This window comes from Silurus meridionalis, chromosome 18 (genome assembly GCF_014805685.1).
Source record: "Silurus meridionalis isolate SWU-2019-XX chromosome 18, ASM1480568v1, whole genome shotgun sequence".
Taxonomy (NCBI): domain Eukaryota; kingdom Metazoa; phylum Chordata; class Actinopteri; order Siluriformes; family Siluridae; genus Silurus; species Silurus meridionalis.
The window spans coordinates 5804796-5818801 of NC_060901.1; the positions used below are offsets into that span (position 1 = coordinate 5804796).

General features: G+C 38.9%; 1 protein-coding gene across 1 annotated transcript in view; it reads left to right on the forward strand.

Moving 5' to 3' along the window:
• Window positions 1-264: 264 nt before the first annotated feature.
• Window positions 265-14006, forward strand: part of srgap1b (SLIT-ROBO Rho GTPase activating protein 1b) — a 48364-nt gene continuing 34622 nt past the window's right edge. The window contains exon 1 of the mRNA XM_046873568.1: window positions 265-1242. Coding sequence (XP_046729524.1) covers window positions 1173-1242 — 70 coding nt within the window. The 5' untranslated portion in view covers window positions 265-1172. The remainder of the gene's footprint in view (window positions 1243-14006) is intronic.

A 14006-nucleotide genomic window follows, 5' to 3' on the forward strand; every position in this document is an offset into this window, starting at 1 on the left:
CTGTCCCAAGTCTCCCATTTTGCCCACTGTCCCCAGTTTCCCACTGTCACCATTCCCCCCTCTTCCCACTGTCTCCACTCCCCCCAGTCTCCTCACTGTCCCCACTCATTTGACTACCCCCTCTGACTCCACTCTCCCACATTACCCCTTACTCCCCACACACACACTCACACTTTTTCCCCACTGTCCCCCCCTCCTTCTCACTCTCCCACTCCCTCCACTTCCTGACTGCAGGCACAGATAAATAAGGGCTTTTAATTTTCTGCCATAACAAACCCAGTGTTTGTGTTCCTGATGCTCACACACAGCTCCTCCCTGCACACTCATTCTGCATCTGCTCCTGCTTTTTTTTCTCTTTTTGGCGTGTTGTCTATGTTGTGACTGAACGCAACTAATGGCACCAATTAACCAATCAGCACTTAATTTGTGTTCATTCACAGCCCCCTGCAGCTCTACGGGCTGCGTCCCAAACCAAACACTTCGCGTCCTAGACGGTAGTATTTCCAACTAATATTCTTCTCGCCTATACGCAGGTACTAATGACGCTATTTCTCCTTTGCATTTATTCCGTGGGACGTTTGTGGCCTTCGAATACCGGAAGCGACACGACAATTGGCTGGCTGTCAATTCTGCCTAGTTACCCACCCCGGGCTAGACCACGCCCACAACCCCGCCCATCTCAATTGACAGTAATAGGGAGCGTGTTGGAGGTGTGTGTTTGGAGCGTTTGCGAGGCAGAATTGGGAGGCGTGAAACAGTGAGCACACACACGCATACACACACGCGCGCGCATTTTATTAGTGGAGCGCGTGCCGCCTGGTTCTCCTCCTCTGGAGTAGCGCGTGAGACAGAAGGAGACAGAAGGAGACAGAGACCAAGACAGAGATCCAGGCTCTTCTTCCTGGAGTCTTGTTAGACTTTAATGCCAATCGTTATTTCCCGTCCCCGGTGTGACACCCGACGCGGTGGACATTTAACCCAAAGACGGCTTCAGTTCTGGTTTTGGACGGGGTCTTCTCTTTTTCTTCTCTTTTTGGGACTGGGTCGCATGAACCCGTGGCTGGATATGACGCATCGGTGCCAGTGAAAAAGCGGGAGGACTGGGAGAAGGAAGAGGAAGAATTGGACAAGAAGTAAATCCGCACAGCAGAGACAGAACCTAAAGGTGGAACATGATGTCGGGCACAATGAAGTTTAAAAAGGAGAAGGAAATCCTTACAGAGTATGAGAGTCAAGTGAAAGGTAAGATGGTTTCAGAAAAGCTGCACACCTGACTGTTACCTGTCTGCAGATGCTCAGGCGCCCACCCTCCTCCTCCTCCTCCTCCTTCTCCTCATCTTCCTCTCTTTCACACTCTCTCTCTTCTCTTTCTCGTCCTCCTCATCCTCATCTCTGTGCTCTTTCTCTTTTAGATGCACTAGAATAGATAAATGCAATTGGAATAGCATGCCATCTGGATGTGCATGGATCGTTTACCTTTCCGTGTGTGTGTGTGTGTGTGTGTGAGAGAGAGAGAGATAGATAGAGAGAGCATGCTCGCGCGCCTCCAGGCAGAATGGCGCAGGGCGGCGCGAGCTCCATAGCAACCCGATCAGTCTCTCCTGTACGCGTGTATCCAGGTGCATGCACTGTGTCCGTTTTTTATTTTCACAAAAGATTGCAAAAAGATATGCCTGCACAATAAACAGTTCTTTAACACCCCCCACACACACACAGACACACACACTAGAATTATATACAAGATGCATTTGAGATTCATCAGAGAAAAAAATTTCAATAGTGCAAAATAATGGAATTAATCTAAACGCCTCATTGGTCTGTAGTTCTGCTCATCAGAATACACACACTTATAATGTGTGCATGAACTGGATATGATTTAGGATTGTTTTTTTGTTTTTTTTTGCATGAATTTCACACAAGGGATGGTCAGAGCTTGCCTTGTTATAAGCGAGGCAGGTGCCACCCTGTGCAACTCAAAGCCCACACCCTTGGAGTGTACTGTAGGTGTGTGTGTGTCTTGTTGCAGTATAACGTCTGAACCCCTTTTATATGCTCAGGTATAGATATTTTTATCATAGCCACATGTCCAGGGTGTGTGCACCTGCTGTGTCAGCCGTTTTTTCATCCAAGAGCCATTATCATACTAAACTCTATTTAAGAATAGAGGGATACCCGGTGTGAGAGTAGACCATACTCGGGTACGTACCATAGTGTTTGGTAATTGCTTAATAAGCTGAATGCACTAATAGTATTGCAGCACCCTAATAAAGGACATTGGCTCTTCGACACGTCCATCTGTCTGGTGGTATGTAGTGCATCGGCCATGATTGTGCCAGTTAGTCTGGGTGATCTTTCATTACCAAACTGTTTCAACAGGCTTTTGGTGCATTGTAGGTGTTTCCATGGTTTCCTGGACATCAGCCAGTCTGTGTGTCTATCCATAGGAGACAGAAGGGTTTTTTGCTGTGTGTGTGTGTGTGTGTGTGTCTGTGCACAAGAGAGTCTAGTGAGAGAAAGATCAGGGAATCCTCTTGCTGCAGTGGTAGTACTGATTAGTATGGGCCACGCATACCGGACTGTGTCTGTGCGTGTGTGCGTGTGTGCGTGTGTGCGTGTGTGCGTGTGTGTGTGTGTGTGTGTGTGTGTGTGTGTTTGTCCCATTCACAGTGCACTAAAGACTCCTCCAGCATTTTTCAACCCAAGCTCAATTCTCCAAATCTGTAGCATGTGTACGATTGCCACAAACAAGAATTTGAAGCATGTTTCAATTATCTGAGGAAAAAAAATTACATCTTTTATAATAGATGTCGTAGAGCAATAGTTGAATTCTGTCAGTAAACGTTAATGCAAAACAATAGTTTTTTTTGTGAAACACTTTTGGACTGTTTAAAGGAAAAAAAATCTGCCATTCTTGAATGACTTGAAATTATATGTGGTTATGCATCATTAACATGGTTTTAGGCAAAAGAGCAGTGGAAATGGTTAGACATCTGGTATCTAAGGGGTGTAGCGGTATACGTATTCATACAGAAAATCTTCAGTACAGGGCTTTCAGTTCGGTACCAATGTGTACAGAATGTAATCCTTTATATGTGCAGAACACAGTTACAGAGTTCCCTGAGGGGCGTTTTAAGTGGCGGACCGCAAGTTTGTTTTGTCTCTGCCTCGCACTTTGAGCGCATTTTTTTTTTATTATTATTAATCTTGAAAACATACACAACAATGCCAATGGTATAAAAAACAAACAAAAAAAATAGAGATTGCGCAGTGTGACTGTGGCTACTCACTCTGTACCGGAAATAAGATTTGTTTTGCGCATGCACGAAAAAGCTAAAGAATCCATGGAATTCAGGAAGTGGCCAGCGGCTAACTCTACCGCTATGGATTCTTTATGGATACTTCTATGGACGTTTTATGTTAGTTTGAAGAATTTTACACATCGAGGAAGTAAATGAATGAAGTGAAATTAAATTTTAAATGTAAAACACACTTACACTTACACACACATCTGTATTACTCAAATGGGGTCTAGCAAATGTAAACTATTTATAAAAATTTTATGTAATTAATTTCATTTGTACCAATTTAAGTGATTACTCAATTTAATCAATATAATAAAGTGTATTGCCTTAATTAGATTTATTCTATTTTGTTTGTATAAAATATTATAAAATATTCTTATATTATTTAACCAAACGTGACTTAAAAACCAGGGACAAACCGTGGTACCTTGGTTGTTAAGTCACGGTTGGTGACTTATATATTATATATATGATATATGATAGATAGATATATCTTCTCAAGGAAAAAATACTATAAAAATGAAACTTTCCAAGACCCCATTCAACCCTATTTAGCACCTGTCAGGCCTGCCATCCTCAAGCTGAAGGTGAAGAAGCAACATGTGTCCAATAACCATATATAATAAAACATTTAATGAACATGTGCTCAAAAAACAAATATTCAGCTTCACTTTAGGGGGTATTTGCATTCAAATTGGATGAACGCTGTTTATGAACCCACCCCCATTCCACCCACCTATTTCAGAGACCAAACTCGTATATTAAAAATGTAATTAATCATATCTTAAACTGTCATTTTTCCAGAGAGTTTCATTAAAATATTGAAAGGTCTTTCATGCTTGGTCTTTTTACTGTTACTTTTTGCATTTTTGTTGTCTAAAGATCATCATAGAAATTTAGTTGCAGTTATAATCAGAGGGAGGAAAAAAGCCTTGTGTGTGTTTGCAAACTGCATCCAAACAGTCTGCTGCCATTGACAGGTGGAAGGGAAATTTGCAACGTGTCTTGTCATGCAGTCGAATAGCCGTGGGCTGGAAAACATCTGCCCTGAGGCTGTTTTTTTGGGAAGCCTTGTTCTAATGTTTTTTTTATTTGTTTGTTCATTTTTAGTACCAAGTTGCATTCAGATAAATGGGTATAAGGATGAACTTTGCAGATGTTAAACGGCATTAAATATACATAACTGCAAATGGATAAAATACCGTATTTTTCGGACTATAAGCCGCTACTTTTTTCTCACGTTTTGAACCCCGCGGCTTAAACAACGTAGCGGCTAATTTATGATTTTTTCCTGGGTTTTTCCCGGTTTCACAAACTTTAAGCCAAAAAACTGAACCCCATAACATTAGACCAATGAAATTTCCGAACGGAAGCAACGCCCTCACCTGTGTTCTGAGCTGCACGGCATCGGGAGAAAAAAGTTTTTTTTTAAACGCACGACGATGCCAAAAGATAAACTCTCGAGAGAAATAGTTGTGAAAGAAAGGAGGTAGAAGACGGTGAACAATGACTTTCTTGGTCAGCTACTGTTTAGATACAAGTCGTTGTAACACGTTGAGTCTGGGTGAAGGGAGAGCCCGCTAACTCCAGTTGCAAGAGAAATCATATAAGCACAGACAGGTTTCCAAAACTCGTGCTTTTTTGTTTTTCTTGGCAACAGCGTTACGGTTTAGTCAAAGAAACTTAGACATGAGCATCAGAAAATAATAAGCACATAATCCTCGTCTTGAACACACGCAGTAATACCGGAAAAATGCTGTGCCAAAATACCGCTATGCTCCTAAAGGAAGCGCAACAAATTTCACCCTTTACACCGTGTGTAACGTGTCTTTCGTTAAAGCCTTTGTAAAGTTCATTAGTTTCAGTGTAGACAGTGTGGCTTATAGACAGGTGCGGCTTATTTATGTTATAAATAAAAATATTTGTAAAATTCAGTGGGTGCGGCTTATATATGGGTGCGCTAAATAGTCTGGAAATTACAGTATGTAACGTGTAAACTGTATGTAATGTGTTCCTGTGTGGCATAACAGATTAGTGTTTACCCCACTGTACTGTACAATTGCAGATTTGCCCCAGCTGTCTGGCTGCGAGAGATGGGCAACATTCTTTTTCTCTCTCTTTCTTTTTCTTTTATTTCAGTTAGTTACCAGCCAATCGTGAGCTCATGTATTCGGAAGAGAGCAGACAGCGCTTTCCTTTGAGCATGTTATGTTGCCCTGTGAAGCTGCATTAGCAGCAGTTTGAAAACATGTGGTTGGTACAATTATGCTTCTCAGAGGAAGGACCCGTTAGCCTTCCTGCCTCCCCCAGGGGGGTAGCTGTCAGTGTGACAGAGAAAAGCTGGGATGATGGGTGGGAGTGGACCAAATTATAGAGAAGAATAATTATATATTATGCTTTTGCAAACTGCTGTGGAATAAGGAGGAATGAAATGTTTCCAGACGTGCTGTAATAGAAAAATTCTCAGTTTCAAGGTGGTGACAGGAGCTCAGCTATGTTGGGATACATTGTACCACTCTATTGTAGCTGGTGTTACTCACTTACTTTGTATCTGGCGCTTTGTAAAAACCTGTATTGGTTGAACGTAATAGCTTTGAATTTGCACAATTCTTTTGTGCATTTGATCAAATAAATGTAAAACATGTCCATTTTTTATAAAAAGAGAGTTGAGGAAAAAGGTTTATTGTTCTTTTCTCAGTACAGGGAATCATCAAATTCCTATTCGTACAATTAAGATCTGCTACATACAAGGTGGATGGAGATTAGGTCACAAAAATGCATGAGTATCCCTTTAAAAACAAGCAGAGCTGAAAACGGTGTGATATATGATCATAAGGGGAAACTGCTATTTTAGGAAACCACACCCATCTTTACTGACAGACCGTAGACACTTACTTAGTCACGTGTTAGTCCGCTGCATGTGGCTCTGCACAATGCCCTTCGTTCACGGTGTGTTTGTGAATTTTAATTTTGCTGAGTACAGTAAGTGGCCTGCTGTGCTGGTGACCCTTTCTGACAGGAAAGCTGCTTATGTGTGTGTGTGTGTTTCTGTGTCTGTGTGTGTGTGTGTGTTCTGTGTGTGTGTGTGTGTGTGTGTGTGTGTGTGTGTGTTAAGTATAATCTGGAGGGAGATGTTTTCCTAGAAAGCATCATCTTTTGTGTTAGTTTAAAAAAATAAAGACTAAAGGCCATCACAGCAAGTTTTTTTTCTTGCTTGTTCTTATTTGTATCTGAACAAGAAATCAGATTTTCTTTTCTCTTTTTTTTTTAAATAGGAAGCAAAGAGGAAAGCAAGGATTGTGACCTCGACACCACCTGCCCACACACACACACACACACACATATACCCCAGCAGGCTGATTCAGGAAGATAGTGAAGCAAGAATGTCAGTTTGCTGTAGTTATTAATTATAAAGATACACTTTTGCACAATCAGCACCACAGTGTGTTTGGTAAATGCTGGGACACATGGGAGCTTCAGTCACCCTCATTCTATCCAAAGAAAGTGATGACTCTCCGTGGTGTATGTGGATACGTGTGTGAGCGTGTTTTCTCCGGGATTTTTTTTCACACTCAAGTGGGCAGGGGAATTAGGCAGACAGAAGGCAATGCGACGGCGTTTTAATGATCTGGTTTAGTCTTTCTGCTTGTAATGAGATTTGATGTTGGTTTGTAGCAATGGCTGCCGTCCAGCCTGAAATCCTGCATTCTGGTGGGACCTTCATGCATGTGGACGCACACGTACATGCACAAATTGGCGCACAACCTCATTTTCATACAGCACAGTCTTGCAGAGATGTACAGAACATGGATGGCTTGGAAGAGATTTTTTTTCTTTTTCTTTTTTTAGATCAGTGTCCTATTGTGGTCATTGCATGATATTAGTACCTCAGTACCTTTATTTGTGAACCTGTAAAATGAAAATGAGTATCATTTCAAAAGGTCTAGTTAATGAAGATAAAAGTAAATGACTGCATTTCCACCAAAATTAAAAGTGGAAAAAAAATTCTCGTGGAAAAACGAGGTCAAAACAGGTTTTTTTTTTTAAAACGACTTCAAAAAAATAATATTAATTAGTTTATTATAGTTATTATAATTATATAAAATAAGTGCATACCCAAATCATGATGATATCAAAATGGCTAATATTCGTTTGCTAACCCTGCTAGATTGTAAATTCAACTATTCTTAAAGAGAAGTTGGCTAACTACTGTACTTAGCTGCCAAAGAAAGATCTGGATGTGGCCATTTTGTTACAGTAGCATACATTTGGTGTGTGCGTGTGTATGTGTGAGTGTGTTTGGAAATAAGTGTTTGTGTGTGTGCGTGTATGTATGTGTGTGTGTGTGTGTGTGTGTGTGTGTGTGTGTGTGTGTGTGTGTATATATATATATATATATATATATATATATATATATATATATATATATAATATAATATAATTTTATATAAATAATATAATTATATCTCAAAGGTGCAAATAGACACCATTACATCACAAGAAAAATATTTTAGTGTTCATATAGTCAATGTTCTTTCCATTAAATAGAAATACTGATACCTGCAGTACTCCAATCTCATTAAAGGTTACGTAATCGTATTTATGACCTGCTTTTAAACACCTTGAATTGAAACTATCTAGGATAGTGGCAACAAAGAGCCCCAAAAAAAGGGACAGTTGTTTAGATTTTTTTAAAGCAACACTCATGGGACTAGATATGTTCATCAGATGGACATTAATTACCAAGCAACAGTGCATTTAATAGCTGTGTTGGATATCCGAGTAGCAGGTGATGGACCAGAAGTAGACAAACCTAGGTGTTTAGTCATAGCATTTATTCATTAGCATGTATTCCCCCCCTGTAGGCTGCTTTTCCTTCAGTCTCCAGTCCAACTCATTTCAACCCATCTCAATTGTATTAAGATCGGATGATTGTGGAAATCACATCATTTGATGCGGCACTCTATCATTCTCCTTTTTTAGAGAAATAACTCTTACATAACCTGGAGGTCTGTTTGGGTCATTGTCCTGTTGAAAAACAAATAATGGTCTAACTAAGTGCAAACTAGATGGGATGGCATGGCGGTACAAAATGCTGCAGCAGCCATTCCGGTTAAGTGTGCTCTCAAATTTCACCAACAGTGTCACCAGCAAAGCACCGCAACACCATCACACCTCCTCCTCCATGCTTCACATTGAAAATTTAGTAACTGTTCATCCACTCTCTCTTTGCCTAACAAACACATGGTTAGAACTAAAAATCTCACATTTTGATTAATCAGACCAAAGGACAGTTGTCCACTGATCTATTGTCCATTACTTGTTTCTTGGTCCAAGCAAGTCTATTTTTGTCTTGTTGTTCTTTGAAAGTAATAGTTTCTTTTGTCACAATTTAACCATGGTCATTGAACAGTCTGAACAGTAGATGATGAAATATGCTTGCCACATAAATTCTAAAAAACATTTATGTGGACTCCAAACTGAGGTGTTCAAAATTTGCTTCTTAGGCTGGTGATTATAATGCACTTATCCCCTGCAACAGAGGTAGCTCTTGGTGTTCTTTTCCTAGGGATAGTCCTTATGAGAGCCTTTTTCATCAAAGCATTTGATGGTTTTGGAGATTGCACTTGGGGAGACATTTAAAGTTCTTGAGATTTTAAAGATTAACTGGCCTTAATTTTTTTTAAGAAATCTTAATAGTATGGATTTGTACAGTAGTTGTGGTAGCACAAATAGGGCTATTGACTCTACTCACCTTTCCTGATAGATAGATAGATAGATAGATAGATAGATAGATAGATAGATAGATAGATAGATAGATAGATAGATAGATAGATAGATAGATAGATAGATAGATAGATAGATATGAAAAAGAATATAAAACAAAGCATGGGCTTAATAAATTAGTGCATACATTCTGTTATCACTCCTGTAGTAACCACCTACACACAGTCCTGTTCATATAAATCTTAGAATGTTCACATTCTTTGGAAGAATGGACTCTGTTGTCATAACACTTTGAAATACTGTGCAGTGGTGGCTCAATGATTGTCTTTTGGGTTACAGCTCAGAAGGTCTGAAGGTTGGAGGTTTGAGCTCCAGCACTGCCAGGCTGCCACTAATGGTGCTCTTGAGCAAGGCCCTGCTCCAGGGGCTCTGCATCCCAGCTGACCCTGTATTCTGACCCCAATTATTTAACAAGTTAGCATATGCAAAGAAAAGAATTTCACTTTACTTGAATGTACCTGTAATAAAGTTAAGACTTTTTCTTCTTCTCTTTTGCTGAATAGCACTCGATTTTAGGTTTCTGTTTAAAAAAAAAAAAAGAAAATAGAGGAAAAAATTGAGCATGGTAAAGAAATGTCAATAGCTGTTATAAGTGGTTGGAGTAAAAGGATGTTCTCAAACATTAAATGTAACCATAAAAGATAAAAAGTTTGTAATTTGTTAATTAGTGTACTGTATAAAAGGAATAAAACACCTCGGCAATTGTAAAATCAATCGGGTGATAACAGTAACTCTGATTTACCACACCGCTCTTTCAATTGATTATTTTCTTATTACAGCACACCCTCGAGGGTTTTTATTCCTTACTTAATTTAAATGCATTTCTACATCATAGCTCTCCAGAGGGCAGTTCAGCTCAGAGTCTGCGTTTAATCGTAGACAGAACACCTCGGATGACTAAAAGTAGAGACATGATACTGGTTTCATGCTACGTTCACAGAAATTTAAAAACCCTTATAATAAAATTAGGTTGACAAAGAAATTAAGTGTTGGGTTTCATGGTTTTTTCTTCATGGTTAAAAAATTCCCATTGAGAAAAAAGGCATTTGAAATAATTTTTCAATAAAAAGTGATTGCAATCTCAATGAAATCCCTGCTGAACAAATGTGTTCTTCATGTCAGATTATGCAATGAAGATCCTTTATTGGTGAATACACAAAAGAATGTGTTTCTGTCTGTTAGAATGTTTCATTTTATATTTTGTCATTGTTGTTAGCATGTTTGAATGAATGAACTGCATTGAATTACACAACTAGCATGAATTACCCAACTTTCAAAAAAAGAAATTGAAAAAAAAATATACAACAAGAAAGAAGAAGAGTGAAATCTGAATCTGAAACCGAAATCAAGGAGCTCTGTAGCTGAAAACTGTGGTGGTGTGGGTGAGGGTCAGTGTTAACACACGTTTCTTTCATTGATCTGGATCCCTGACTTTCAAGTAGAGACTTCTGGAGAACATGTTGCATGCAGTTCTCTTCATATCAAGTGTGTGTATGCTTTGATGGAAATTCCTTCCTTCCTTCTGTCCGTCCCTCCATCCAAGTATCTAATTAATATTTAAGGTTTGGATAATCACATATGGCTCATTAATTAATTTAAGAGTTAAGGGCCCAAGAGTGGCAAGGGCCACTGTTTAAGGACCCAAGAGTGGCAGATTGATGGTGCTGGGATTTTAAATATTAATTAATTAATTAATTAATATTTAAAATCCCAGCACCATCAATCTGCCACTCTTGGGTCCTTAAACAGTGGCCCTTGCCACTCTTGGGCCCTTAACTCTTAAATGTTAATTGTAATGAACATCCAGAACACTTTTGATCTGAATCTCATCAGCCAATGAGAATATAGTGTTATTTATCCCTGCCCACATGAAAGAATTCTGCCCAGTATAAATATTTTGAGTTTCAGAGTGGTTTCTTTTTTCTCATTGTACTACTTGGCTTGTAGCTATCCCATGAGTTTCTTATGATCCTTCGAAAACCTTTCATTGGTGGCTGTTAGATGAGTGTTGTAGCAGTGCTATTTTATAATTTTTAAAATGAAAATTATTATTATATAATATTGGCCGAAATAACACTAAATTCGCCACTGCTCAGGTTATGCTTTAAGTCCACTGATCTCTACACCCAAGCAAAATATTTTTTTTTCCTGTATGAGATTTATTTATTTTGTTGTCCGAGACTTCAAAATCTGTCTGGAAATCATACAGCGTAAAGCCGGATTAACCGTCTCTTTTCACCTCCTGCCTTCTAAATGCTATCTTGACTCCTCACATTCAGAAGGTGGTGAGGAATTTATTTGCATCTCTACAGTGATTTTTTGGGGTGCAGTTTAACGTTCAGCGCTTCTGCGAGTCCAGTAAGTGATTTCGTGATGAAAACCTGTTTTCTGGATGCACAAAAGCTGCCGCTGAAACCAGATCAATCATCCCTGGTGTGAATAGGGATATTTATTACTGATTTATTTATAATAATGATTAAATGGGTTGCTGATGAGGAAATGTTGGCACCTGGGATGAGGAGCTGCGAGAGTGAAAAATCTGCTGACTTCAAAGAAACCTGTTTTATCCTTTTTATTTGTGCTTCCTGTTTGTTTGGTTTTTTTTTTTGCTTTCACGCTTTTTGTTTGAAATTTAATGAGCAGAATGTGATTTCCTGCAGTTAACAGCATTTGTGTGATGAGCAGCAGTCTGTCTTGTGGGGCACACACACACACAGCATGTAAATGAAAGTGTTGTGAAATATGATAATGGTTCCTGAGACATGAGCCAATATGCCATAGCCGGAATTTTGAGACTGAGATTGGAGGAAGAGAAGACTAAATGGTGGAGGAGGAGAAGGAAAAGGAGGAGTAGGAGGGGGTAAGATCAAGTGATAGAAGAGAGCTTAAGAGTTGAATTAATTTATGACGAATTTCTAAAGGACGAACAGAGGACGAGACAGAATAGAAGCAAATGAAACAGGGATTTGCAAGCAGGAGCAGAGTTTAAAGGTTTGCTTGTTTGCTTGAAAACATGCAATGAGGATGTGTGTTTATTCAGGTTGTGTTGGGAATCAGTCAGGTGTGTGTGTGTGTGTGTGTGTGTGTGTGAGAGAGAGAGAGAGAGAGAGAGAGAGAGAGAGAGAGAGAGAGAGAGAGAGAGAGAGAGAGAATCGTTAGCAGCCCCATGCTGCACGCCTATATTCTCTCACTCATCGTTTCAGTCGCAAATGCCTTGTTGCCATGGAGACAGCCCAGACCGTGGTGATACACGCCTCGGGATATCAGACGAGCTCACATGGGTCATAAGTTCAAAGGTCAAATACAGACAAGACGTAGAGTTTATGATTAATAAGCAAGTGTGAATCATGTTTAAATAATGTGCAGAAGAAAAAAAAGAAGAAAAAAGAAAAATGTTGAAAAATGGCTCCTTGCCTTTTGGTGTGATTTTTCAATAAATTGTATGTAAATGCAGCCAAATTTTTCAAAAACCAGATTTGAACAATGTCTGCGTATTTTATTACAAGATCAGGTGCATTGATGATCTTCCCCTCCTTGCGTATTTGCATAAGAGATTTAAACTGTTGTGAATCAACTTGAAGTGAATTGCCTTAAATAAAAAAATCATAACTGGTCACTTCGATACAAGCGAATGTAGATTTTAGCATATAAATGAAATTTTTACAGATCAGTGATAAACTGCCCGTGCTGCTGTTTTCGAACGGATTTTATTAAAAAAAATGTGACTCCGTGCCGTGCTTCCACATGAGGAGGAAAAAAGATCTGGTTGTTTTTCAGCATGACTGAATTTGAGAGGAGACGTGAGAGGATGCAGTCACTCCAATGCTAGAAGGAAAAAAAAAAACATCATAATTTTTCTATTCTTTTGGACATTGCCATGTGATATTACTTGCAATGTTATGTTTATTATTATAAAGCTTAAGCACAAAATTGCAGTATAAAAAATGGCTAATGAAAAGGATTAGCTGAAAACAAGATGTATAAAAAAAAAAAGGCTTCTTAATTAAACCTTGCTATAAAAAGTGGGATTCAATTCAATTCAATTAGCATAATAAAATAAATAAACTTGATTTCCAAAACAAAAAGGCTTTGCTTCAAACATTTGCTAAAACAGGTAGATCTGATTTGTTATGCTAGGTTATGCTAGTTAAGTACAAGTTTATTTCATGGAAATGGATGAAAATTTGACAAGAACTTGCCAAAAACAAACAATGTTTGTTTTGAGAAAAGACTGTGTATGGTTATTGATTTATATAATTGGGGATTGTTCTAATATTTAACAAGGGTAGCTAACATCTATTGCCATTTTTTGACATTAAAAGGTCAGATATCATGGACAAAACTATTATATTGACTTCTTTCCCAAACTGTTCCCATAAAGAGGCACAAAATTATATAAAATGTCTTTGACAACAATACATTTTCCATTCATTTGAATTTGGATACCCAAACCTGTTTTAACATGACAGTGCTTCTGTGCACAAAGCCAGATATGCTTTAATCTGTTGGAGTAGAAGATCTTGAATAACCTGATCTAGAAATCTGACCTCAACCCTTATTGAACACATTTGGGATGAATGTGAAAGCTGACTGCACCCCAGGCCTCCTCACCTCACCTACATCAATACCTGACTTTACTAACAGCCTTGAGACACAAAGCAATCTGTGCAAAATCTAGTGGAACTACACTTATTATAGTTGGATCATTATAACTGCAAACTAGGGGCTAAACCTGGAATAGGATTTTGGAAAATCACATCAATCTTATGGTCAGGTGTCCACAAAGTTTTGCCCAAATAGTGTATCTACAGGCTACCTATTTGTGGCTTCTCACTAACTCCAGCTCACCTACAAACCCGCTAGATATCAGGTGAAATGCGATTGTGTTGTTTTTGCATAGTCGCTTTTTCCTGAAAG